The 27,797-nt window shown below is 42.6% G+C and overlaps 1 protein-coding gene across 5 annotated transcripts in view; it reads right to left on the reverse strand.

Annotated features, from left to right (window-relative positions):
• TDRD12 (tudor domain containing 12) overlaps nt 1-24,980 on the reverse strand; it is a 103,398-nt gene extending 78,418 nt beyond the window's left edge. For 2 of the 5 annotated variants that reach the window (XM_070451007.1, XM_070451010.1), the window contains exon 1: nt 23,999-24,980. In XM_070451007.1, the coding sequence (XP_070307108.1) occupies nt 23,999-24,712 (714 nt within the window). In that variant the 5' untranslated portion in view covers nt 24,713-24,980. Of the gene's footprint in view, nt 1-2,102; nt 2,512-2,885; nt 2,969-15,786; nt 18,111-18,978; nt 19,187-23,998 lie in introns of those variants that run through there. The other 3 variants (XM_020873201.2, XM_070451009.1, XM_070451008.1) reach the window with 3 other exon arrangements.
• Nucleotides 24,981-27,797: the final 2,817 nt, after the last annotated feature.

Genomic DNA, 27,797 nt, shown 5'->3' on the forward strand with positions numbered 1-27,797 from the left:
CAAAGAGTCAGACATGACTGAAGTGACTTAGCGTGCATAAAGAAATGTGCAAATATGTGCAAAAATGTTAACAATTTTGATGCTAGGTATAGAGTATATGGTTATTCTCAAATATTGCTTTTGTAACCTGTTTTCAAGGAATTTGAAACTACAAAATACTACGTTGGAGAAAGATGTTTTTAAAAAATTTTAGACGTTAAAAAAATTTTTAAGGCACCATAGATACTTTGTAGTTTCTAGAATTTTAAAATTTTTTTTAAAAAATCTGCTACTAAAGAAAAACAGACTCACAGATACAGGAAACAAGCTAGTTGTTACTAGTCGGGAGAGGGAAGTGGGGCCAAAAAAGGATTAAGGGATGAGATACAAATTACTACACATAAAATACATAAGCAACAAGGATATCTTGTACAGCACAAGAAATTACAACCATTATTTTGTAATAACTTTTAATGGAGCATGATCTATAAAAATACAGAATCACTGTGCTGTGCTCCTGAAACTAATAAAATACTATAAACTAAAAAAAAATCTGCTACTAGAACCTAAAAAATGTACAAAGGATCAGTTTTACCAGCTAGAACAACAGTATCAAATTGCAACTTCTTCCCTGTGCTTACTTTCCCCACTGGGCTCACAATTCCCCCCACCTCCACCTCTTTTTTTAAAAATTAATTTATTTTAATTGGAGACTAATTATTGTACAATATTGTAGTGGTTTTTGCCATACATTGACATGAATCAGCCATGGGTTTACATGTGTTACCCATCCTGAACCCCCATCCCAACCCTCAGGGTCATTCCATCCACCTCTTACACCAAGGTCAGGGACTCCTGCTTCCCGCCAGCGCCATAGGTAAAGCTGCCCACACTCGGTCATTACCTTACACATTTTTTTTCCCCCTGCGTGTCTACATAATTTCCATTAGATAAATCCCGACCCAGGTACTGAACCCACCTGTCCCACATTGCAGGCAGATTCTTTACCATCTGAGGCACCAGGGAAACCCTTCGAAAAATATTATCTATGTAAAATTTTGGTCCACTTTCTTCTCCTTACCTCTACCATTCAAACTTGAATACTTTGCTTTTACTCAAGTAAAAGTAGGATTAGCTATCCGGCATGAGAAATACCCCACACCATTAAATTAATATGATTTAATTGAATTAAAGTGTGTTCTTTATTATTTCCCAGGAATAGTAACTTATCTTTCCTACCTGTCGTTTTCCTTTACCTTCATTTATCTGAGTAACTATGTAATGAGTGCGTCTTTTCCCACATTCAGTAACAGGAGTGGGTTAAGTGTAATTTAGAACATCGGTAGCTGGACTCATCATTAATCATCAATTCATGTTCAGTTCCCCTTAGTATACAGTATTTGCATAATGACTTCAGATGCTTCAGTCAAGTTCACTTTCCAACATCAATTATAAAAATTAAGATGTTAATTTTAAAACGTCATAAAAATGCCAGACTTGGTCCACTTTTGGTTGTGCTGTCGTGAGAAGTCCCTGGACAGCCACTGCTTCAATCTCAATCCAGCCTCCAGTGGGCAAAGCACCCCCTCGGTAAGCAGCTCCAGCAGAAAAACCACTCGACATGGTTTGTGGATTTCACTGACAGTACTTAAATCACACACTCAGCCAGCAGAAGAGTTGTTTCTATCACCTTAGTGAGGTCACAGCCTGCAGCTTTCAGAGTCCCCTGTCCAACGGGGATGGGGCCCCGCCGGAGAGGACCCGCATCCGGGGAGAGGAACAGGTCTACACCCTGCGGACGCGGGGCGGAGGGGACGGCGGCTCCCCCTGCGCCGGTCCCGGACCGGGTGCGTGGGAGAAGGTGTCAGACTCCGTCTCTCCCCCCGAGGTTCTGAATACAAGACATCTAGTTCAATCTGAATTTCGGAGAAACAACGAATAACTTTATTCCTAAGTACGTCCCAACTACCGCATGGAGCACCCCCTCAATGAAACTTTCCGGTTGTTAATCTGAAAAGCGTCCAGGAGGAGCCCGTGCGGAACCCCTTCGCGCGGGCCCCCACGAGGCGGCCCCTGCACCGGAGCGGGTGAACGGCCGGGCCCCGGGCTTCGCGCTCGCTCACCTTAAGCACCAGGACCTGGAGCATCTTCCCCGCGCCTCGCCGGCCGCCCGGCGGACTAGCCCTGGAGAGACGCGCACCGCCGCGGCCTCGCCCCAGTCCTGCTCTCCTTGTCGCTACTCCCTCGCGAAGAACTTTGGAGGCGAAAACCTGCAGGGCCGGGGTCCGAGGGGGGCCGCGCCTCCTCCCGGCTCAGCGCCGCGGAGCCCGCGAGCCCAGCTCCTGCCACGCACCGCCGCCAACAGCGGGCGACTAGCCGCGCTCCGAGCCCGGACGCCGCCGGTGGGGGTGGGGGCGGCGCGCTCCGGCGCCCGCACCGCCCCCAGCCGCCCAACCCCAGGCCGCAGAACTCCCGAGACTTCCCAAAAGCCACACGGACGCCAACGGCCGGACAACCGCCGCCGCCCTACGCACTGCGCCCTGGAGGCGGGGGCAGAGGGGCTGGGGGGTCGGGGGGAGGAGCTTCGGGGAGGGGCGTCACGTGGCTCGTTCCCCGGTCCACGCGAGCTTCCGGAGACCCCACCATCGCGCGAGTTCGCGCGGCGCGGAGTGGCCGCCTAGAAAGCCCTTGTCCTCCGACTCCCACTTTGCCCAAAGTCCATCTCATGGCCTTGAGGATTAGGAAGAGTCCCGGAGCAGACACACCCCCGACCCCATCTCCCCCACCCCACCCCCATTCCCTCCCCACCCCGCCTCCCGCCTTCCTGGTCTCCTGACCACATCCTCTCCGACCTCCAGCTTCTGGTATGGCTCCTAGTCCCCACTTCCCTTCCACCTGGCCCTCACCTGGAAGTCCTCTCCGCGTGTCCTGGACAAGCTTGTGATCACCGCAGATCGCAGACTGCGGTGTCGTGGACCATGTTTTGGCCCGGATGTGTTATTTTTTGTTGTTGAAGCGCCATAGGGTTCTTAGAAGTTTTCAACTCTTGGAAACCTCTGGTTTCTCACCTGAAACTTAGGATTCAGTGGTTCTCAGAATTAGATGAGGTCACCCCGTGTGAGGGGCTTCCCTGATAGCTGGTAAAGAATCTGCCTGCAATGCGGGAGGACCTGGCTGCAATTCCTGGGTTGGGAAGATCCTCTAGACAGGAACGGCTACCCACTCCAGTATTCTGGCCTGGAGAATTTCATGGACTGTATAAATCCATGGGGTCACAAAGAGTCGGACACGACTGGGCAACTTTCACCCTGTGTGAAATAAAGGACACCCAAGAAGCACTCAGGAAGGTTAACTTTTATTACTGTCTCAGGGACCTGTTTCCAAGGCTTGAGTAAGCCAACAAACAGGAAAGAAAGTATTACTTAAATATCGAAGGAACCTCAGCTTTAAAAAAAAAGGGGGAGGGGGGGTTGCTGGGCCTAGGTGGTTTTACAGATGAATTCTTTACTATTTCAGTTGTGAAAAAAACCATAAAATTTCTTACGCTCATGTCAACAAGATGGCAAAAGACACACCAGTCTAGAAAGAACATGACAATCGTAGGGTTATATATTTGGGAAACAGAACACTCTCATTAAGCTTTCAAGTATATTTATTTTACCGTGGACCACTTTAAAAGTTTTTTTTTTAACTTTTTATAATATTGCTTCTGTTTTAGGTTTTTGTTTACTTGGGCAGGGGACATGTGGGATCCTAGTTCCTTGATGAGAAATTAGAAACTGCACCCTTTGCGTTGAAAGGCAAAGTCCTCCAGGGAAGTCTCAAGCTTCCAGTTTTAAATATAAGCTTGAGTTTACAAGTCAAGCAAACGTGCACTTAAAGCTTCAAGCAGGAGAGCTGGAGAGGAGCCGTGTGCCTGTGGCCGCCAGGCAAGAGGGAAACACAACAAGAAGTACATGAAATTCACCTGTTGCTGACTTGGGCTAACCAGGCCCCACCCCCCCAGTCAGGCACCTGTCAGGACCAGAGCACCTGAAAGCTCCAGACCCTGTCAAAAAAAGATGGGAAATGGCCAGGTCTGTTTTAAATAGGAGGTCCCTGAGGCAGTTCTCAAGCCCCAAAGTAGATACAGAGTACAGCCAGCTGATGCTTTTTTACTTTTGAGACAAGCCTGGGACTCTTGATGAAAGTGAAAGAGGAGAGTGAAAAAGTTGGCTTAAAGCTCAGCATTCAGAAAACTAAGATCATGGCCTCTGGTCCCATCACTTCATGGCAAATAGATGAGGAAACAGTGGAAACAGTGTCAGACTTTATTTTTGGGGGCTCCAAAATCACTGCAGATGGTGATTGCAGCCATGAAATTAAAAGACACTTACTCCTTGGAAGGAAAGTTATGACCAACCTAGACAGCATATTAAAAAGCAGAGACATTACTTTGCCAACAAAGGTCCGTCTGGTCAAGGCTATGGTTTTTCCAGTGGTCATGTGTGGATGTGAGAGTTGGACTGCGAAGAAAACTGAGTGCCAAAAAATTGATGCTTTCGCACTGTGGTGTTGGAGAAGACTCTTGAGAGTCCCTTGGACTGCAAGGAGATCCAACCAGTTCATCCTTAAGGAGATCAGTCCTGGGTGTTCATTGGAAGGAGTGATGCTGAAGCTGAAATTTCAGTACTTTGGCCACCTCATGGGAAGAGTTGACTCATTGGAAAAGACCCTGATGCTGGGAGGGATTGGGGGCAGGAGGAGAAGGGGATAACAGAAGATGAGATGGTTGGATGGCATCACCGACCCGATGGACATGAGTTTGAGTAAACTCTGGGAGTTGGTGATGGACAGGAAGGCCTGGCGTGCTGCGATTCATGGGGTCGCAAAGAGTCGGACACGACTGAGCAACTGAACTGAACCGGGGCTCTTCACTGCAGTGCTGCAAAGCTTGCATCTGGACACACCTCCCCACCAGCTAAAAAATACAAAGAAACTATATGGGGCTAAAAATAACAGTGCAGTTGGGGCAAATTTTGGACCCAAATGATACAGAGACCAAAAAACCTAACTGCCATTTCTGAAGAACTAGGAGCAAAAACCTGGGTGTCTGGAGCAAAAGAAGAGTACTGCGCATGCCACCTGCACTCAACATCACAAAGAGGTGGGCAAACCACCTAAGCCATCTCTCTAGCCTGAACCCTGGCCACACCCCTACCCTCACCCCAAATAAGGAACGAGCTCACTGCCCCACACATACTCAGGGGTACAGGGGCCCCATTAAAGCCCTGCCGGAATTTATCTGCCCTCTCTAGTCAATTTCTATCGATTGGGGAAGGCCAAGAACCCTGGTGGGTATCACTGATTAGATACCCTGCTACTATATGGTGTTTCCCAAACTTTTCACAGCATGGCTCACAGAAACAAAAATATTAATCAGTCTGGGCTGAAGTGTCAAGACTGCTGCAGTGGGAATTCATTGTGTGGGGCTTCAGCCACACAGACCTCTGGAGGCTGAAGGGCGTCAGTATCTGTACCTGTCTCCCCTTCCCACAGGTAGTGGGAAGCACTTTTAAAAGTGATGGAAAGATAAGATGAATACAAAAAGATTTTAGGACAGTGCATTTTTATAAAGTGGTTAAATTCTGGTATCAAACCCTGACCAAGATAACACAACTCCAGACTAATGAAGGTGCTGAAACCCCAATAAAATGCTACCAGTAAAACCTAAGACCAAAAAAAAAAAAAAAGGAATGCAGGAGGTTTAATATTGGTCAGTCACAAACATGGCTAGCTCATGGCCCAGCAAGCAACCAAAAGTTGTCATGATACTCTGGTTCTGCAAAGGGCTTCATGGAGAGAGAGCTCTTCTTAGATTTTTTTGCTCCCCAGCCCCAAGAGAAGGGAGAACAGGAGAGAAGACAAAGCATTAGGAATGGCAGGAGGAGGAGTCTGAGTTAACAGGACCTGTAGTCATGCTAGACCAGTCTCTTCTGTTGGTGTGCTCATGGTGGCTTGAGAGGTATCGGGAGAAGCTGATCTAAGTTTTCCAGTACTGACATAATTCTAAAAAATGGGCATGATGGGGACATTCTTTGCTCCCCTCCCTCCCAGATCCCTCCCCCACCAAATGTAGTTCAGATGATCTTACCTTTGAGTCATCAGTTCTCATAGGCAGTGTGTACTTTCCCAGCTTTAAAATATTCTTGTTTTAAAAGGGATAAAAAACAAGTTTGACCTTAAAAGCTGGCTTCATTACTTTGTCACCTGATTTGGAACTTTTAAATTTCTTTTATTCTGCATTAATCGAGAGGAAGTAAACGTTGATGTTATGGCATTCAAACCAAAAGCAGAAGCTTGGTACCTGTCCAGGGTTTTTCCCCAGACACCTCAGTTATCTTTGATGGGACTTGCTCTGTCCATCAGAGAAGGGCTTCTTCATGGTTCCCACGGATACTATACATCTGTCAGATTACCCTTGTTTCTAATATACCTTTTCCATAGCTCAATATTGTGTTACTCACTGAAAGATTCTCATATTTCCATTTCTAACTGTACATACAAACTAAAATTAACATTGCTTCCTATGATGAATTTCATTTCATTTCATTAGTACTCTCTCAGGTTTTGCTTTGTTTCTCTCTTTTTATTTTTAGCCCTCATGCAGGATTGTTTTTAAGCAACTTATAATTAGGTTTAATTTTTTTTCAGTTTTAAATGAGATGTAATTGACTAATCATGTTATATAAGCTTGAAGTGTGCAACATAATGGTTTGATATATGTATATATTATAAAATGATTACCATGTATGTTTAGTTAATATCCATTCGTTATATAACATAGTTTAAAAAGTTTTTCACCTAGAGACAAAAACTTCCTATTTACTCTTTTCTTTTGAAAAAGATGTTTATTTGGCTGCACCAGGTCTTAGTTGCAACACTCAGGATCTTCAATCTTTGCAGTGTGCAGGATCATTAGTTATAGCATGTGGGATCTAGGACCCCAATCAGGGATTGAACATATGGCTCCTGCATTGGGAGTATGGACACTGGCCCACCAAGGACATCCCTACTCTTTTTTTTTGTTTTTGTAAGTTAAAAAAAAAAATATTTCAATTGTTTATATTCTACTACTTTTATTAATGTTTTGTTTTTCAACCTTTGAATTTTAAACATTTTTAGCTTTCTGACTTAAAAACATTTTTTGAAATAGAGCTGATTTATATGTTTATTTCTGCTGTACAGCAAAGTGATTCAGTTAGAAATATGTATTTTTCCATATTCTTTTCCATTATGGTTTAATCATAGTATATTGAGTATAGTTCCCTGTGATATACAGTAGGACCTTGTGTTTATTCTACATACAATAGTTTGCCTCTGTTAATCCCAAGCTCCCAATCTTTCCCTCCCACACCCCTTGGCAACAACAAGTCTGTTCTCTTTATCTGTTATCATATACTCTTTTTTTAAAAAAATATTTATTTGGCAGTGCCAGGTCTTAGTTGCAGCACTCAGGATCTGCAATTCTCACTGCGGCATGCAGGATCTTTAGTTGTGGCATGCAAACTCTTAGTTGCGGGAAGAGGGATCTCGTTCTCTGACCAGGGATTGAACCAGGGCCCCCTGCATTGGAGGGCAGAGTCTTAGCCACTGGACCACCTGGAAGTTTCACCATCTGCTCCAAAGAAAGTATTCAGATGACCAATAAATACATGATAAGGTACTCAACATCACTAATTATTATTAGAGAAATGCAAATCAAAACCACAATGAGATACCAACAGTGCCTATCTATTGGAATAGATCTGCTCTTTTAGAAACTATGAAATATATAATACAGTATTGTTAACTGTACTCATCATGTTGTATATTACATCCCTAGAACTTATTTATCTTATAAGTGGAAGATTGCTCCTCTGACCACTTTCTATGAGATTTTTTTAGATTCCACATATAAGTGAGATAGTATAGCATTTGTCTTTCACTGACATGTCACTCAACATAATGTCCTAAAAGTCCATCCATGTTGTCACAAGTGCCAGGATTTCCTTCTTTCTATGACTAAATAGTATTCCACCATATGTGTGTGTGTGTGTGTGTGTGTGTGTATTCAACATGTCTCTATCCATTCATCCATTGTTATCCGTTCATTCCTTGTTGATGGACACAGGTTCTGTCCATGTCCTGGTTATTGTAAATAATGCTGCAATGAACACTGGGGCACTGCTGTCTCTTCAGGATAATTATATAAATGCTTTCAGTTATGTGTGTGTGTGTATTCTGAAGTTCTATCTTTAACTTTGGAGGCACCTCCATACTGTTTTATATAGTGTGCCCTGTTGGTGGGGAATGTAAATTGGTACAGTCACTTTTCTCCACAACTTTGCCAAAACTTACCTCTTGTCTCTCTGATGACAACTATTCCAATAGATATGCACTGTTGGTGCATATCATTGTGGTTTTGATTTGCATTTCTCTAATAATAATTAGTGATGTTGAGTACCTTATCATGTATTTATTGGTCATCTGAATACCTTCTTTGGAAAAGTATTCAGGCCCTTTGCCAGTGTTTTTTTTTAAACTTTTATTTGCATTTATTTTCTTGTGGCATTTATTCCCAGGCCATATGTTTTTATTTCTTCAGTTTCTTCTGGGATATCTTTTTCTTCTGTGCAACCTCCTCTTCTGGTTTAGGAACGATCTGTCCTTTTCCAGTAAGGATCATCTCAATGTGGCAGGGAGAGGTCATGTAGGGGTTGATCCGACCGTGAGCTCTGTAAGTCCTGCGCCGCATCTTGGGGGCTTTGTTCACTTGGATGTGCTGAATGACCAGAGAATCTACATCTAAGCCCTTAAGTTCAGCATTACTCTCTGCATTTTTGAACATGTGTAGTAAAAATTCAGCACTCTTTTTGGGCCACCGACCCTGCGTCCAGCCCCACTGTTTGGCCTGTGCACACCTACCAACTCCACCATTGTTAACGACGGAACGGCACACATTGCTTCTTTAAAGTGACATCCTTCAGATTCTTGGCGGCTTTTCTGATATGCATATCCTTTATGGCCTGGGCAGTTTCACGAGTGTTCTTTAAGTGAACACAAAGATTTGAACCTCTTGATTTGCATGATTTTGTGGAGTTTTCTGGGTGGAGTGAATAGCACACTGTTTTTAAGGTCATCTCAGGCTGCTTACCAGAAAAGCCCATTTTAAAAATTGGATTGAATTTTTACTATTAAGTTCTTTATATATTATGGAATATTAACCCCTTTATCAGATGTGTGGCTTGCAAATAATTTCTCCCATTCAGCTGGTTGCCCTTTCACTCTGCTGATCATTTATTTTGCTATGCAGAAGGTTTTTAGTTTGATGGAGTCCCACTTGTTTATTTTTAATTTTGCTGCATGTGCTTTAGGTTGTCATATTAAAAAAATTATTGACAAGACCCATGCCAATAAAGTTTTCCCTATTTTTGTGGTTTCAGGTCTTAACATTTAAGTCTTTAATTCACTTTGAATTGATTTTGAGTTATATCAGATAGGGGTCTAGTTTCATTCTTTGGGCTCTTGATTCTATTCCATTGGTCTATGTGTCTGTTCTTGTGGCAATATACTGTTTTGATAGCTTTGTAATATTGCTTGAAGTCAGGAAGTGTGATGCTTCCAGCTTTGTTCTTCTTTCTTAGAATTGCTTTGGCTATTCAAGGTCTTTTGTGGTTCTATGTGAATTTTAGGGGTTTTTGTTCTATTTCTATTAAAAAACAAAAAAAAGGACATACTAATCTTGATAGGGATTGACTGAAGCTATAGATGGCTTTCAGTTATTGTTGTTCAGGTGTTAACTAATGTCCTATTCTTTGCAACCCCATGGACTGCAGCATGTCAGCCTCCTCTGTCCTCCATTATCTTCTGCAGTTTGCTCAAATTCATGTCCACTGAGCCAGTGATGCTAACTAATCATCTCATCTTCTGCTGCCCTCTTCTCCTTTTGACCTCAATCTTTCCCAGCATTAGGGTCTTTTTCAGTGTGGGCTCTTCACATCAAGTGGCCAAAGTATTGGAGCTTCAGCAACAGTCCTTCCAATGAATATTCAGGACTGATTTTCTTTAAGATTGGTTGATTTGATCTCCTTTCAGTCCAAGGGATTCTCAAGAGTCTTCTCCAGCACCACAATTCAAAAGCATCATTCTTCGGTGCTCAGCCTTCTTTATGGTCCAACTCTCACATCCATACATGACTACCGGAAAAAACCACAGCTTTGACCGTACAAACCTTTATGGGAGATAAAGGACAGGGAAGCCTTGCGTGCTGCAGTCCATGGGGTTTCAAAGAGTTGGACACAAACCTTTGTCGGCAAAGGGATGTCTCTGCTTTTTAATATGCTGTCTAGGTTTGTCATAGCTTTCCTTCCAAGGAGCAAGTGTCTTTCAATTCCATGGCTGCAGTCATGAAATTTGGAGTGATTTGGGTGTCCAAGAAAATAAAGTCTGTCACTGCTTCCACTTTTTCCCCATCTATTTGCTATGAAGTGATGGGACCAGATGCCATGAACTTAGTTTTTTGGGTGTTGAGTTTCAAACCAGCTTTTCCACTCTCTTCTTTCACCCTTATCAAGAGGCTCTTTAAGTGAAGTGGCTTTGAGTAGCATGGACATTTTAACAATATCAATTTTTCCAATCCATGAACATGGGCTATCTATCCAATTTTTTGCATCTTCAATTTCCTTGATCAATGGCTCACAGTTTTCAGAGTAGGGATTTTTCACCTCCTTGTTTAAACTGTGTTGTTGTTCAGTAGTTCAGTCGTGTCCAACTCTTCGCAGCCCCATGGACTGCAGCATGTCAGGCTTCCCTGTCCTTCACCATCTCCCACAGTTTGCTCAAATTCGTATCCACAGAGTCAGTAATACTATCTAACCATCTCATCCTCTGCTGCCCTCTTCTCTTTTTGCCTCCAATTTTCCTCAGCATCAAGGTCTTTTCCGATGAGTCAGGTCTTCGCATCAGGTGGCCAAAGTTCTAGAGCTTCAGCTTCAGACCTTCCAATGAATTTTCAAGACTGATTTCGTTTAGGATTGATTGGTTTTATCTCCTTGCAATCCAAGGGACTCTCAAGAGTCTTCTCCAGCACCACAATTCAAAAGCATCATTCTTTGGTGCTCAGCCTTCTTTATGGTCCAACTCTCACATCCAGACATGATTACTGGAAAAATAATATCTTTGACTATACAGACCTTTGTCAGCAAAGTGATGTCTCTGCTTTTTGACATGCTTTCTACGTTTGTCATAGCTTTCCTTCAAAGGAGCGTCTTTTAATTTCATGGCTGAAGTCATTGCAGTGATTTTGGAGCCCAAGAAAATAAAGTCTGCCACTGTTTCCACTGTTTCTCTGTTAAATGAAGTGATGGGACTGGATGCCATGATCTTAGTTTTTTGAAAGTTCAGTTTCAAGCTAGATTTTTCACTTTCCTCTTTCACCTTCATTAAGAGGCTCTTTAGTTCCTCTTTACTTTCTGCCATTAGAGTGGCATCATCTGCATAACTGAAGCTGGTGATATTTCTCCCAACAATCTTGATTTCAGCTTAGGATTCATCCAGCCTGGCATTTCGCCTGATGTATATTGCATGTAAGTTAAATAAGCAGGGTGACTATATACAGCCTTGACATAATCCTTTCCCAATTTTGAACTAGTCAGTTGTTCCATGTCTAACTGCTGCTTCTTGACCTGCATACAGGTTTCTCAGGAGACAGGTAAGGTGGTCTGGTATTCCCATCTCTTGAAGAATTGTCCAGTTTGTTGTGATCCACACAAAGGCTATTGTGAAATCAATGATGCAGATGTTTTTCTGGAATTCCCTTGCTTTCTCTATGATCCAACGAATGTTGGCAATTTGATCTCTTGTTCCTCTGCCTTTTCTAAACCCAGCTTGTACATCTGAAAGTTCTCGATTCACACACTGCTGAGACCTAGCTTGAAGGATTTTGGGCATAACCTTACTAGCATGTGAAATAAGTGCAATTATATGGTAGTTTCTGCATTCTTTGGCACTGCCCTTCTTTGGGACTGGAATGAAAACTGACCTTTTCCAGTCCTGGGCTCACTGCTGAATTTTCCAAACTTGCTGACATATTGAGTGCAGCACTCTAACAGAATCATCTTTTAGGATTTTCAATAGCTCAGCTGGAATCCCATCACCTCCAGCTTTGTTTGTAGCAATGCTTCCTAAGGTCCACTTGACTTCACACTCCAGGATGTCTGGCTCTAGGTGAGTGGTCACACCATCGTGGTTATCCTGGTCTTTAAGACCTTTTTTGTATAGTTCTTCTGTGTATTCTTGCCATCTATTCTCAATCTCTTCTGCTTCTCTTAGGTTAAATTTAGTCCTAAGGATTTCATTAGTTTTTGATGCTACTGTAAATAGGATTGTTTTGTTTCTTTTTCAGATAATTTATTGTTAGTGTAGAGAAATTCTATACATGTATGTTGGTTCTGTATCATGCAACTATGAAATTAATTGATTAGATCTAAGGTTTTGGTGCAGTCTTTAGAATTTTTAATATATAATATCATGTCTTTTGAAAATAGAGACAATTTTACTTCTTCCTTTCCAATTCTAATGCTTTTTACTTCTTTTTCTTGCTAGTTGCTTCTGTACTATGTTGAATAGGAATAGTTAAGAGTGGGCACCCTTGTCTTATTCCTGATACAGGTATTAGAAGAAAAGTTTCCAACCTTTCACCACTGAGTATGATGTTGACTGTGGGTTTGTCATTTATGACTTTTACTATGTATGTTCCTTCTATTTCTAATTTGAGTTTTTAATCATGAATGGATGTTCATTTTTGCCAAATGCTTTTTTCTACTTCTATTAATGTTATTTTGAACCATTCTTGCATCCCAGGGCTGAATCCTACTTGATCATGGTGTGTCATCCTTTTAATGTGGTGAATTCAGTTTGCTAATATTTTCTTTAGAATTTCTGCATCTCCAGTCATCAGGGATATTGGCCTGCACTTCTTGCAGTCTCCTTATATGGCTGTGGTATCAGGGAAATTCTGGCATTGTAAGTTTGGGGGTGTTCCCTCATCTTCAAATTTTGGAAGAATTTGAGGATTGGCGTTAATTCTTCTTTAAATGTTTGGTAAAATTCACCAGTGAAGACATCTGGTCCTGGGCTTTTCTTTTTTGGGTGTGTTTTTTTTCCCCCCCGATTCAATATCCTTACTCACTGTTGGCCTGTTCAGATTTTCTCTCTCTTCCTGATTCAGTTTCAGTAGGTTCTATGTTTCCAGGACTTTGTCCATGTCTTCTGGGCTGCACAGTTTTGTTGGCATATAGCTGGTCATAGTAGCTTCTTATGATCTTTTCTGTTTCTGAAGTATCAGTTGTATTGTCTCCTCTTTCATTTATAATTTTATTGATTTGCCTCTTCTTTTTTTTCTTGGTTAGTCTAGCTAATGGTTTGCCAATTGTTTACCTTTTCATGAGCTTCCCTTGTGGCTCAGCTGATAAAGAATCCACCTGTGATGTGGGAGACCTGGGTTCGATCCCTGGGTTGGGAAGATCCCCTGGAGAAGAGAAAGGCTACCCACTCCAGTATTCTGGTCTGGAGAATTCCATGTACTGTATAGTCCATGGGGTCACAAAGAGTCAGACATGACTGAGCGACTTTCAATTCAATACCTTTTCATAAAATCAACTCTTAGTTTTGTTGGCCTTTTCTATTGTTTTCCTATCTCTACGTAATTTACTTTTGCTCTAATTTCTATTATTATTTTTTTCCTTCTGCTAAATTTGGGCTTTATTTAGTCTTCTTTTTCAAGTTCTTCTAGATAATTAGATTTAAAAACATTTAAGATTTCTTATCATCCAATATAGTTAACCCATTTCTTGCGTATCAGCATGGTTGATATTTATTTCTATGTGAATTGTCTTATTCTGACGCGAAGAGTCAGGCATGACTGAGCAACTTCACTTTCACTTTTCACTTTCATGCATTGGAGAAGGAAATGGCAGCCCACTCCAGTGTTCTTGCCTGGAGAATCCCAGGGATGGGGTCACACAGAGTCGGACACAACTGAAGTGACTTAGCAGTAGCAGCAGTAGTAAGCTTTTGTTTGATAGCCATTTTCATGTTTTCTGTCTCTGCCTTAAGGGTTGTGCTTTGCTTTTGATTGATTTGAAAAGTGACCTTTAAATTCTAACATCCATTTTTGCATTCAGAAATATTTAAACTAGTATTATCTCAAAACTACAGCTAATGACTCCCTCCTTTCATGTTTTGTTTTTCTTATTCCTCCCATAGCCACTTCCTGTTAATGATAACATAATGTGGGATTACTGAACAAAATTTTTATGGAAAAAGGTATCTTTTTAAAATAAAGTAGGTTAAATCCTGAATTATTTTTAACATCTGCAGTGCTTTTGAGCCATATTTAAATAGTCACACTTGCTCCTATATTTTATTTCCATATTCACCATCAGGACTTCTACCATGTAGCTCTATTTCAAAAGCTTTTATTTTGAATCATCTTTTAAGTTATTTCTATCAAATAAATTCTTTAGCGCTTTGGACTCTTCAAAGCCCATATATAAACAAAGATTATTTCTGTGGCTCATACATATGACTGATACAAAATTAGTGAACACACATGTCCTTTTCTCCTCAGCATATTATATATACTATCCAGTGTATCACATTAGTGTGTGATACACACTAAGAAGATTTTTTCCCTTTGTAAGGAATCTTTTCTTTTTCTCCTTGAAAATCTATGTGTTCTCTATTTTTAAAATTCAAAATGTCATCCGAGTATTGAACAATTTTTGTTATTTTTGTTTTGACCACAGTGGGATCTTTTTATCTGAAGATCAACATTTTCCTTTAGCTCAAGAAAAATTCGTTCTATAAAAAATGCTTATCTTCTATTTGTTGGAACTTTCATCTAGACATGAATAATCCACATATTGGATGCCCAACCTCCGTTCTTTTTTAATTTGGCTGAGCTGGGTCTTAGTTGCAGAACGCAGGATCTTCAGTCTTCATTGTGGCACGAGGGATCTTCAGTTGCAGCATGCAGGATCTAGTTCCCTGACCTGGAATGAAACCCGGTCCCCTGCTCTGGAAGCGTGAAATCTTAAGTCACCTGACCACCAGGGAAGTCCCCCAACCTCTGTTCTGAATATCTGTTTTTCTGAAGCTTTAGTAACAAGGAGACCCAAGAACAAAAACAGTTCAGAGATCCAGGTTTGTCTCAAGGCAACAGTATGGACAAAGTTTCTGAGGTGGGAAAGAACTCTGAGCAGTCAAGACGAGAAAGAAGATCCTCTGAGGGGAGTGCAGAGGGGGAGGGGTGCTTGATGACATCAGAGAAAAAGGGGGGCCTTGCAGACCATAAATTTAGGATTTAAGTGTGAAGAAATGCCATCGAGGGACTTTAATGAGGGCAGTGGCATCATTTCAATGTCAAGTTCACTTTTCCAAGAGGAATGCATTGAGGGGAAGAAGAAAATGGAAACTGGCTCTGAAGCTGTTACAGTTGGTTAAGCGAGAGTCAACTGTGGTTCAACCAATGTGATAGCAGTACAGAGGTGGGAAATGGGAATTTCAAGATAATTGTGTATAACAGAGCAATAGGACTCGACAGTCACCTGGATATAGGAATGAAGGGAAAGGTGGAATCACAAATGACTAAGATTTTTAGCTTCAATAATTGTTAGACTTCCAATATAGGGAAGGCTATGCCAAGGGAACCTGCTTAGGAGGGAAAAGTATGGATTAGGGAACAAACTAAACTGTTTTAACAAAGAGATCCTAAAATACAGTGGCTTATATGAAATAGAAGTGTATTTTTCTTCACATAACAAGCAAGAGGTGAGCAATCCAAGTAGCAGGCAGTTATGCTTTCACATCTGGCTTCTGTCTCGGGGTCCGGAGTAGCTGCTCCAATTGCCACCATTTCCAGCCAGTGAGAAGGGAAAAGAGAAAGTGGAAGGCAAGCAATTTCCTTTTAAAAGGATGTGACCTGCATATGCCCATGTATGTGGGCTCCTCTGACAAATTATCCTCCAGGAGATAAGTCCTTTTACATTCAAGTCCTTATTTTATCTCCCACATTACAGGCACTCTTGTTTTATGTTGACAAAGAACTGTGAGGATAAGGACATGTTAGCCTGCAAGACTGACACCAGCCCAGTCTTAGATTCTTACAGAAGTGGTTCAGAAGCTGGCCTTGCTGCTTTGAGTAAATGAGCAAAGCATTATTCCATCCAATGCTTGGCGGTGTTGTGGTCTCCCTGGTGACCACAATACCAAGGTGTGGTGGGCAGACAGGACCAGGTCTCTGCTGACAGGCCAGATACCACCTGCTAGAAAAAGAATCAGGTTCTACTCTTGGCTGTGGCACTAACTAGCTGTGGGAATCTGTCTCTCAGTTTTCTCATCAGCAAAATCCGGGTGTTCACTGAGGTCTCTCCCAGCTGGAACATTCTGTTTTCTATGAGAATGAAAGAATAGGATGCCCAAGGCTAAACATCGGTAAGGAGAACTGGCTATAGACTTAGAAGCCAGATGGAATGCAAACACTATTTGTTGCTCTCAAAGTTTACATGTTGGAATCATTTACTGAAGACAATAGATTTTACTCTAGATCAGAGTTTCTCAACTGGGACCAGATAATTCTTCACTGTGGGTGGCTGTCCTGTGCATTCCAGGATATTAAACTGTATCCCTGGCCTCTCTCCACTAGATGGTAGGAGCATCTCACTCTCAGTTGTGACAACCCAAAATGCTCCCAGACACTGCCCGATGCCCTTAAAGGGCAATAGTGCCCGGGGCTGAGAACCACTGATCTAGCTGTTTTCCTGTGTGTGTATGTGTGTGTGTTAGTTGCTCAGTTGTGTCTAATTCTTTGTGACTCTACGACCCCACGGACTGTAGCCCCCCAGGCTTCTCTGTCCATGAAATTCTCCAGGTAGGGATACTGAAGTGGATTGCCATTCCCTTCTCCAGAGGAACTTCCCAACCCAGGGATCGAACCCTGGTCTCCTGCACCGCACAGAGATGCGATGCATTTGAGCTACAGGAAAGTCTTCATTTATCAATACTTTTTATGAAAAATGAAATTCAATGTATTGATACAATGCATAATATAGTCAAAGATCTGAAATAGAACTGGTTCCTTCTTAACCATTTCCCATCTTTAAGCAATAAAGATTATTCCTCTTAAGAGAAGGTAAAAAAATTACCCATATTAAAAACACTGATAGTAAATACCATTAATAAGCATGATTAAATGATGAATAGTTCTACATCTCTCTAGTAACCTCTCTGTATTCTGTCAAGTAGCACTCCAAAATAAAAATTATGACTTCTGTTATGGCTTCATATTTCTTTACAACAATCACTAAAGTAATTTCCAATTTGGTAAACTAATAACTTATACCATTTAGTTTTAATGGAATTACATCTTAATCATCAAGCTAAAGTCATAAGAAAATAATGACACTGTCACTTGAAGATCACCTCAGTCTTCTGTTCACCATGTATCACCCATAAATTAATTCCAGCAGAAAGTCTAAGGAATTAATGGATCAAACGCCTAGCATATAAAGTAGTATGCTAATACAGTTCGAAGACAATACAGTAGAACATCTTATTTAAACTTTTGATAACAGAACAACACAGAAGCGGAAATCTCTGTGAAATTTTTTTTTCTCTTTTTGGTAACAAAACATTAATACCTTATACTGGTGGGAAACTATGAGGTTTAAAGAATAAAATAACAGAGCTACACAATACACTTGAGATAGGAGAGACTGCTCCTAGAACTTACAGGAACAAAGTTCCTTAAGTTCCAGGCACATCTAGTCAACCCTCATTTTTCTCTAGAACAACTACAAGTGGGCCAGCTTATAAAGCAGCTGCTCTCTAGAGACGGCTCTTACCCACTACAAAGCTCTTAGGATAAACGTGTTTATACTTTGGCAAGACTGTCACATGGATGCTATAACCTGTATAATCTCCATAACTGTGGGAATTATACAACACTATTCGGTGAAATTTCTTGCCTTCGTTCATGATTTCTTCATTCCTTTTTTCAGTGGACATACAGTTTTCTAAAAAGTTTGAATCTTCTAAGTACATCTCATCTCCTGAAAAATAATAGTTTAGTGTTATTTTATAAAACCTTCCAATATATTGTATTTATTTTTATTCATTTCATGTATTTGGAACTGATATAGCTGTTAAATAATCAGAACTTTTCAAGTTTACCTCAATATATTTCTTGTGTTTTTAATATCCTACCTAACCTCCCCAGTTCCCCATTTTCTAGCCAAGAATTTTCTTTGGGCACATGAATATTTATAACTGGTACTTTTTCATCCTGAATTATAATTTTTTATACTAATTCAAGACTCTCTTTATTTCATTCAATATAACGTTCACCTTGATATCCATATAATTTTGGTGTTTCAGTGTGGGCTGCTCCAATCATTTTAGGTTAAATTAGAGAAGCTATCATTTACACATCAAAACTGCTAAGCTGTCCCACTGCAGGATGAGTAACGAATATTATCACAATTCTGAGAAGTGAGACAAGCAGCCGTAAGTAAGAGAGGTCAGAAAACTCCACTGTAAGCTGCCACAAAACTTCTGTCCTGTACCAACCCAACAATAACTGACCACCAACAAAACTCTCTTTCAATCAAATAAGTATAATTTACAAGTTTTCATAATTCAAAATTAAAAGGTAAAAAAGTGAGATAATAGTCAAGAAAGAACTCTTGCCAATGTCTAGGAAATATATTTACATAAGTGTAAATAAAGTAATACATCCAGAATTTCTGGTTATAATAAAAACTATGACTATCTTATAGAACTTGACCTTATCTAATTAGCTCCATTGTAGCATATAAAACATAAGATTGTAATTCATGTGTCTGTGTGGGAGAATACTGCAATACAGCCCAGAGCATAAAATGGGAATATCAACAAGAACATTGGTAAACATGGATTTACCTGGTAAAAGATGGATCCTCCCATCAGCAGTTAACAATACGATTGGCATCCATCTTTCCGTGCCTTCTGATTCACGATCCAAAGAAAATTTGTGCAAGTCAGAGAGAGAGGCAAAGTTTCCTAGTCTACGTATTTCGTAGAACTGTGGGGGTGCAAGCAAAATTTCCTTTGATATGAGGCTTTCAATTGCCTCTGATGGAGATGACCACTGTGGAAAACAAAGGTAGAGTTTCCTAAGGTTTACCCCATAGACAATGCAAGATTTGAGATCCTTGGATCAGTACTTAAGATCTAACTGAAAAAAATGTAAAATTAATTCATTAATGTATCTTGCTAGATTCCTCTGAGACAAGGAAAGACTCAGTGAAGAAAGCTGGGCTGATCCCCTTCAGACGTTGATTATTAGGACATGGGTCCTCAGAACTAGTAAATAAGCCAGGATAGATCACAACAGGTTGAACTGGGAGAGTTGTTCAGCATAAGAGGCAGAGATGCTAAGAAGGCAAGGAGGTTCTGATCACTTTCAAAGGAAGCCTGAAGTATAAATTCATGGCAGCAGATTGAGAACTTAGAGCCCGTTCATTCCTCCCATAAATGAGAGGGACTCTCAAGGGTCTCTCATTCCTGCCTACCTTGGCTAAGCAATGAGGACATGCTGGTGAACAAGACAAAGCTCTCTCAGGCCTAGTAGGGCCTTCAGCAAACAAACTGTAGCATGGCACATGTAGTGTGTAACAATGAAGGTAAAGAGTCAGGAGCAAGAGAAGCTTTCAGAAAGGTCAGGAGGCATGACTCAGTCTATTGTCCCAGCAGTGAAATAACTGCATTATACCGACCAGACAGCACTTAACGTAAGTAGCCTCACTGCTGTGCCCTCTTTCCCCAGTCTTCCTTCCTTCCACATTTAGCTAAAAAGAGCTGATTCAATTAATATGAAATAACTCCAAAAGGTCTTTCTTTCTTTAACTGCTTTACTGCTAAATATCTACACACACTGGGGAAATTGACCCTCACATCCAAAACCAGGGAGTTGAAATTGATTGCCTTGAATAATTATAGGACAACAATTTACAAGCTTGTATGAGAAACCTGAGAAACTTGTTAAATCTTCAGTGTATGGAGCCCGGCAACCTATGTTTAGTAAGCATCCTAGATTCTTCTGAAGTTGGCCAAGGCTACGTTTTGAAAAACAAAGCTTTGGTCTTAAAGGACCACCCAATCTCTAAGGTATGCTTTGTGAGTTCCATGGTAACAATGACGATAAAGGGTTAAACAACAAGCATTAACTCAGTGCAACCTGTTCAGAACAGCCCAGACCATAGGCTAAAATAATCTTAATTAACTTATTGTTTATTGGCTATTTGTTACTAGTAGAACACTGCCCAAAATACTTCACATACTTTCCAATCCTTAATCACTGCAGATGGTGACTGTAGCCATGAAATTAAAAGATGCTTGCTCCTTAGAAGAAAAGCTATGACCAACCAGAGACCATATTAAAAAGCAACAGCATTACTTTTCAACAAAGGTCCATCTAGTCAAACTATAGTTTTTCCAGTAGTCATGTATGGATGTGAGAGTTGGACTATAAAGAAATCTGAGAGCTGAAGAATTGATGCTTTTGAACTGTGGTGTTGGAGAAGACTCTTGAGAGTCCCTTGGACTGCAAGGAGATCCAACCAGTCCATCCTAAAGGAGATCAGTCCTGGGTGTTCATTGGAAGGACTGATGCTGAAGCTGAAACTCCAATACTTTGGCCACCTGATGTGAAGAACTCATTGGAAAAGACCCTGCTGCTGAGAAAGACTGAAGGCAGGAGAAGAAGGGGATGACAGAGGATGAGATGGTTGGATGGCATCACCAACTTGATGGACATGAATTTGAGTAAGCTCCAGGAGTTGGTGATGAACAGGGAAACCTGGCGTGCTGCAGTCCATGGGGTCACAAAGAGTCGGACACGACTGAGCGACTGAACTGAACTTCCTGACAGGAAAAGTCAAACACCTTTAAAAAAAAAAAAGACAAAATCCAGTACTCAACTGAAAATCACATTCAACATTCCATCAAAAAGTGGGCTTCCTGTGGTGGCTCAGTGCTGAAGAATCTACCTACCAATGCAGGAGACTTGGACTCAAACCCTGACCTGGGAAAACTGCCTAGAGAGGGAAAAGGCAACCCACTTCAGTATTCTTGCCTGGGAAATACCATGAACAGGGGAGCCTAGTGGGCTACAGTCCATGGGGTTGCAAGGAAGTCAGACAAGACTAAGTGACTGAACAACAACGACAATAAAAAACTATAACACCTCAGCAGAAAAATGTGACCCGTAACCAGAAGAAAAATCAGGCAATAGAAACAGACCCAGAAATTATAGAGATGATGGAATTGGCAGAAAAGGACATTAAAAATCACTATTACAAGTATGTTCCATTGGCTCAAAGATGTAAAGGAAAATATGAACATGAGAGAAATAGGAAATGTTTTTTAAAAAAAATAAATGGAACTTCTAGAGATGAAAATTACACTGGATGATATTTACAGCAATTTTGATACTATATATAAACAGAGAAAATTTGAAAATACAGCAATAAATCTATTCAGAATAAAGCACAGAGGAAAAGAGCTAAAAAAAAAAAAAAATGAACAAGTGATCAAGGACCCACAAAAAATTATCAGGTAGTCTAACATACATGTAATTGGAGTCCCAGAAAATAGGGGGAGGTGAAAAATATTTGAAGAAACAAATAATTATTAACAAAACAAAAGGAAAACTATGTACATCATAATCAAATTACTGAATACCAGTAATTAAAGAGAAAATACTTAAAGCAGGCATACATAGCAAAACCAAGAATACAAACACGTTATGTACAGAGGAACAGAGTTAAAATCAAACTTTTCTAAAAGATGATGAATGTGCACTAAATTTATTGTGGTAATTATGTTATGGTATATGTAAGTCAAACCATCATGCTGTCACTTTAAACTTACACAATGTGCAGTGCTAAGTTGCTTCAGTCATGTCTAACTCTTTGCAACCCTATGGACTATAGCCTGCCAGGCTCCTCTGTCCATGGGGATTCTCCAGGCAAGAATACTGGAATGGGTTGCCATGCCCTCCTCCAGGGGATCTTCCCGACACAAGGATCGAATCTTTGTCCCTTATGTTTCCCACATTGGCAGGCAGGTCCTTTACCATTAGTGCCACTAGCTGTATGTCAATTATATCTCAATAAAACTGGAGGAAAAAGAAGCAGATTTCTCACCAGAAGGTCATGCAAACTGGAAACTAACGAACATCCTTAAGTACTGGCAGAAAAACAAAACAAAAACTCATACTGTTAACCTATATAGAATTCTACACCCACATGAAATAGCTTTCAAAAAATAAAAGCAAAATATTTCCAGACAAACAAAATTTAGAGGATTCACTGTCAGAAGATTCAAGACATATTAGAGGAAGTTCTTTAGGCAGAAAGATACCAGATGTAAATTTAAATCTACACAAATGAATCAAGAGTGCAAAGAACACATATGCAGGTAGACAAAAAACATTTCCCCCTCATTTGCACAGTTTTCAACAGACTAACTGCTTAAAGCAAAAATAATCACTGTATTGTAGAGTTTATAGTAGAAATAAAAGTCAAATGTATGACTACAAAAGCATACATGACAGGAGGGGAGAAATGGAAATATACTATTTTATGATTCTAATACTACACATGAAGTGAGAGATGTACTGCAAATCCTAAAGCAATTACAAAGAAGTACAGTTAATTAGGCAATAATGGAGATAAAAAGAGTCCAAAAAATACTCAAATAATCCAAAAGAAGTCAAGAAAAGAAGAAAAACAGTGCAAAGAATAGAAGGGACAGATTAAAAAAACTAACAGCAAGATAGTAGATTTGAGAATAACATTGAATGTAAATGATCCAAACACTCCAACTGAAATGCAGAAACTATCATAATGGAGAAAAGGTAAGACTATATGCTGCCTACAATAAACATACTTTAAAGACACAGGTTAAAAGTAAAAAATGGAGGAGGATACACTATGCTATTGCTAATTAAATGGAAGACTGAGCAGCTATATCACTATCAGATAATAAACTCCAGATTTCAGAATAAGGAACATTGTCAGGGATAAAGAAGGCTAGTTCATCATAATCAAAGACTAGCTCCAACAAGCTTGAATAGTCTTATGCAACACCTTACAAACGAGCTTCAAAATACCCAAAGGAAAACCTGACAGAACTGAGAACAAGACAAACCCACAGTTACTTCTTAGGGATTTCAACAACCTTTTCTCAGAATTCGATGAAACACGTTAACGATATGGAAGACCTAAAAAGACACTATCAACTAACTTAACCTAATTGACATTTTTAAAAACACTCCATCAAATACAGCAGAAAATACATCAACTACAGCACATTCTTTTTCAGGTGCAGAGGAATCATTCACCAAGGTAGGTCATATCCATAGCCGAAAGTGAAAGTCGCTCAGTAGTGTCCGACTCTTGGCGACCCCACGGGCTAGCCCGTCCATGGAATGCTCCAGGCCAGAATACTGGAGTGGGTAGCCTTTCCCCAACACGTCTCAAATGAAAACGTTTCAAATAAATGTTAAAAGACTGAACTACGAGGAAACAAACGGCTGCGGGGACGAAAAGAGTGAAAAAGTGGCAACTGCTGAGGAAGGAGCACTTAGCAGAACTCCTGGGATCTCCGCAGGCCACCCGCTGGAGAAGCCGCGTCGGGGAGACATCGTCGAGGCCCTGGGACTGCGAAGCGGGAGAAAACAGCAAGCAGCTCACCAGTGTTACAGCTTTGGCCTGCTGGGCCGGGGTCCGGCCCGCGTGGGTCCCAGGCCCGCCCGGGAGCTAACTGGCTGTTACGGCCCTGAGGCGGCCTCCTGGAAGGTCCGGGGGGGGGGGGGGGGGGGGGGGCTGGGCCGCCTGCCGGGGTCCTCATTCTCTAGCTCCTGTGGGTCCCCACTCCGGGCGGGAGGACGCCCTACCTGGCAGCCCACCACCTCCACCAAGTCGGGGAAGACCGGCGGCGGCTCGCTCAGGCAGCACAGGAAGAAGGTGGTCTCGAAACGGCGGCCGCCGGGGCGTGAGAAGGGCGTGATCCAGCCGCTCCAGTCGCGCAGCGCCCAGATGTCGGGAGTGCAGTCGAGCTGCGAGCACAGGCTCAGGAAGTACCGCGGATCCTGGCGGACGCGGGCGCGCCAGTCGGCCAAGGCGGGCGGCGGCGCGAGGGCGCAGCCCGGCGCCTGATCAGCGGGCCGCGGGCTCCTGGGCCGCAGCAGCAGCACGCCCGCCTCCTCGAATGCCTCGCGGATGGCGCAGATGCGGAAGGCGATGTCATCGGGCAGCGCCGCCGCGTCCACGTCCACGGCTCCCGGCTGGATGTTGGGCAGCACCGGGAAGGCGGCGCGCTGGGGCGGCGCGGGGCCCAGGCCAAAGCGGGGCGGCCGGTGGTGCGGCGCGAAGAGGCGCAGCCAATCGGTCGAGCGGTCTGCCGCCTCCAATACCCCGCCCGGGAAGACGTGCGCCCCGGGCAAGAAGGCTTGGCTCGCGGAGCGCTGCAGCAGCAGCACCCGGAATCCCTCGGCGGGTGGCTGGGGCCTCGATGGGGCGTCGGGGACCGGGCGCGTCCAGCCCGCCGCCAGCACTAAGGTGGCTGCCCGCCTCCAGCTGCTTGGGCCCGGTCGCACCGGGACACTCATGACGGGCGGCGGCGCGAGGCTTCCGGGCTCGGGGTTCCGGTGCGACTGGAGCTCTCCCGGGAAGTGAGCACAGACGCTGGCTTCTTGCTAAGTGAACTCCCGCCTCTCCCTGGGAGGCGCGCAAGGGGCAATTGGTGAACCCGGGCTGTTTGGCCTCGCTGGCGCCTGCCTGTAAGGAGGGTGTGGTGGCGACACAGAGAAGCTCCGCCTCGAATGCCCGTGTTCCCAGCCAGGTCACTCTAGCGGGACAGAGGCTGTCACAGCCACGTGCTAGGAGGGCCTCATCGTCCTCACCCAGGACACGTGGACTAGAGCAGGAATGCTTAGGGTCACATAATGACTGTCGAGGTAAAAGGGCGATGCAAACCTGGGCCTGGTGACACCTACCTGATCAAACAAAACCTGAGAACTAGGATTTTCTCGATTAAACAAGGACTCGACAAGAGGGTATGTTTCCTTTGGCGGGGGGTGGGAGGCGGTGAAGGGGGATCCAGGGGGTAGGTGTCGGAGCTTTGCAAACTGACATGAACCCCAGCAATGAGAAACTGACGAATGAACCAGATACCAAAATACAAATTTCACACTGCACAGTCTGAGTGTGAAAAGTGCTCCTTAAATCCCAGGACAAGCTCCTGCCTTGTGATCTGGGACACCTTTTATTGTCAAGGGCACCTGGGAACACCTTAAGCATTTTAGGTCATTTGATAATTTCCTCTTTCATGAAAAGTAAAAGTGTTAGCCACTCAGTTTCTTTGTGACCCCATTGACTATAGCCTACCAGGCTCTTCTGTCCATGGAATGTTTCAGGCAAGAATACTGGAGTAGGTTGCCATTTGCTTCTTCAGGGGATCTTCCCCACCCAGGTATCAAACCCAGGTCTCCCCCAATGCAGGCAGTTTCTTTACCACTGAGCCCCTGGGAAACAGTTTCTCCTACAATTGCTACTATAGTTGATCACACATTTGTTATGTTTTTGGATGAGTATATAGACCATGGGCTTCCCAGGTGGCACTAGTGGTAAAGAACCCGCTTGCCAGTGCAGAAGGCATAAGAGACATGGGTTTGATCCCTCATCGGAAAGATTCCCCAGAGGAGGGCATGGCAACCCACTCCAGTATTCTTGCCTGGAGAATCCCATGGACAGAGGATCCTGACAGGCTAGTCCATAGGGTTGTATAGTGTCAGACATGACAAGTGATGTAGCACAGAACACTTACAGACCATACTCACTGAGCTTCATTTTCAAACTATCATTCTAATGTGGGATGTTTCCTGGGAGAGAATCCAGAGATGGCGCCAGCTGTATTTAGGTTGATTTTTTTGTTTACGTCATTCTCTAAAGATGCAAATACATGTATGCTGACCACATTCCAGAAACAGGACCACATGTTTAGAAAAGCAGGAGGAGAGGGCACGGGAGCACACATGTACTGGCAGATTGGGGTTTGGGGAGGTGGAGTCTGCCAGAGTTCATCCATCTCAAGTCTCTTCATAATCCACAATTGGGGACCTTTCCCTTATCTGCTTTCCCACTGCATTTGGCTGTCTGCTCTGAGACAGTCATTTCACAATCTATTATAGAGATCAGGGTGTTACCCCTGAGCCTATGTTTTTAACAATCCCCAACCATCCAGGTGATTTCAGTGCTTTGAGCCATGGGAAGCCATAAATGGTGGTGACATGATGAAGTTTGTATCTTCAGAGGTCATGCTGACAACAGCATGATGACTCAATTGGATGGGGCTGTTCTGGAACCCCATGGAATGTGCTGGGGAAGCAATACTGAGCGTCTGAACTAGGAGATTGGCTGTGAAGAGGGGGAGAGGTGGGGAGAGGGAATGATTTATTAAAGAGTATTTAGGAGGTAGAACTGTTGAATATGCAGAGCAAGGGAGAGGAAGGAATTAAAGTTTTATCTTGGGAGATTGGAAACTCAATAGCTTCAAATAGTAAGCATTTACTATCTCACAGTTCCTGTGGAGGATCAAAAGCAGCTTAGCTGGATGATTCTGTATCAGTATCTCCCATGATACTGTGGTCAGCATGTCAACCAGGATTTGATTAGGGACTGGGGGATCCATTTCTACAACGGCTCGCTCATATGACTGTTGGCTAGAGGCCTCAGTTCCTCACCACACTGGCCCCTCCACAGGGCTGCCTGGATGTCTTCAAGACTTACTTGGTAATCAATGATTCGGAAGAGAGGAGGGAAGAAGTCATGATGCCTTTCCTGACTTAGTCACAGAAGTCACACTCCACCACTTCCACAGTATCCTACTGTTACACTGGTCAGCTCTATTCCATATGGGAGGGGACCACATAAAAACACCAGGAGGTAGGGATCATTGGTGGTCATCTTGGAGGCTAGCTACAACAGTGGATAAAAAAACATCTAAGCATTAGGAGAAAAAAGGTAAATTCCTCTATAGTCTTTGACCCAAAATCTAGAAGCATAAGGGAAAAGATTGATCAATTTGACACACCATGCATATTTTATAACTTTTATTATGACAACAGATACCATAAGTAAGTCCAAGATGTAATAAACTGAGAAAATTATTGCATTTCACAAAGGATTGAGAGAAAAAATGGAGAAGAAAAAAAACCTCAAGGGACTTCCCTACTGCTCCAGTGCTTGAGACCACTGAGTGGTCCGCCTTCTAAGGCAGTGGACTCATATTCAGTCCCTGGTCCAGGAAACTAACACCCTACATACCACAGAGTAACTAAGCCCTGGTGCTATACCTAGAGAGTAGCCTGGGTGCCGAAACTAAGACCCAAAGCTGCCAAATAAGTAAATATTAAGAAAGAAGAAACCTCCAATTGTGTAATGGGCATGAGATATGGAAAGACAGTTCACTGTGATCTACATATTTAAGGTCACACATGCAGCAAGTGTTGGAATGTCTCCAGGCCTATTGGCATGTCCTCTGGGTGCCCTGCCAGGCACTGTTCTGCCAGGAGCACAGTGTTCTACCCCAGGCCTGACAGTAAGTATACACAGCCATCCCTTATTAGAGTTGGCAGTTCCCAAGTGCCACTTGATCACAAGAGATGAGTGACTTTGTTTATGACAGTGGTTGCT

This window comes from Odocoileus virginianus, chromosome 20 (genome assembly GCF_023699985.2).
Source record: "Odocoileus virginianus isolate 20LAN1187 ecotype Illinois chromosome 20, Ovbor_1.2, whole genome shotgun sequence".
In the NCBI taxonomy this organism is placed as follows: Eukaryota; Metazoa; Chordata; class Mammalia; order Artiodactyla; family Cervidae; genus Odocoileus; species Odocoileus virginianus.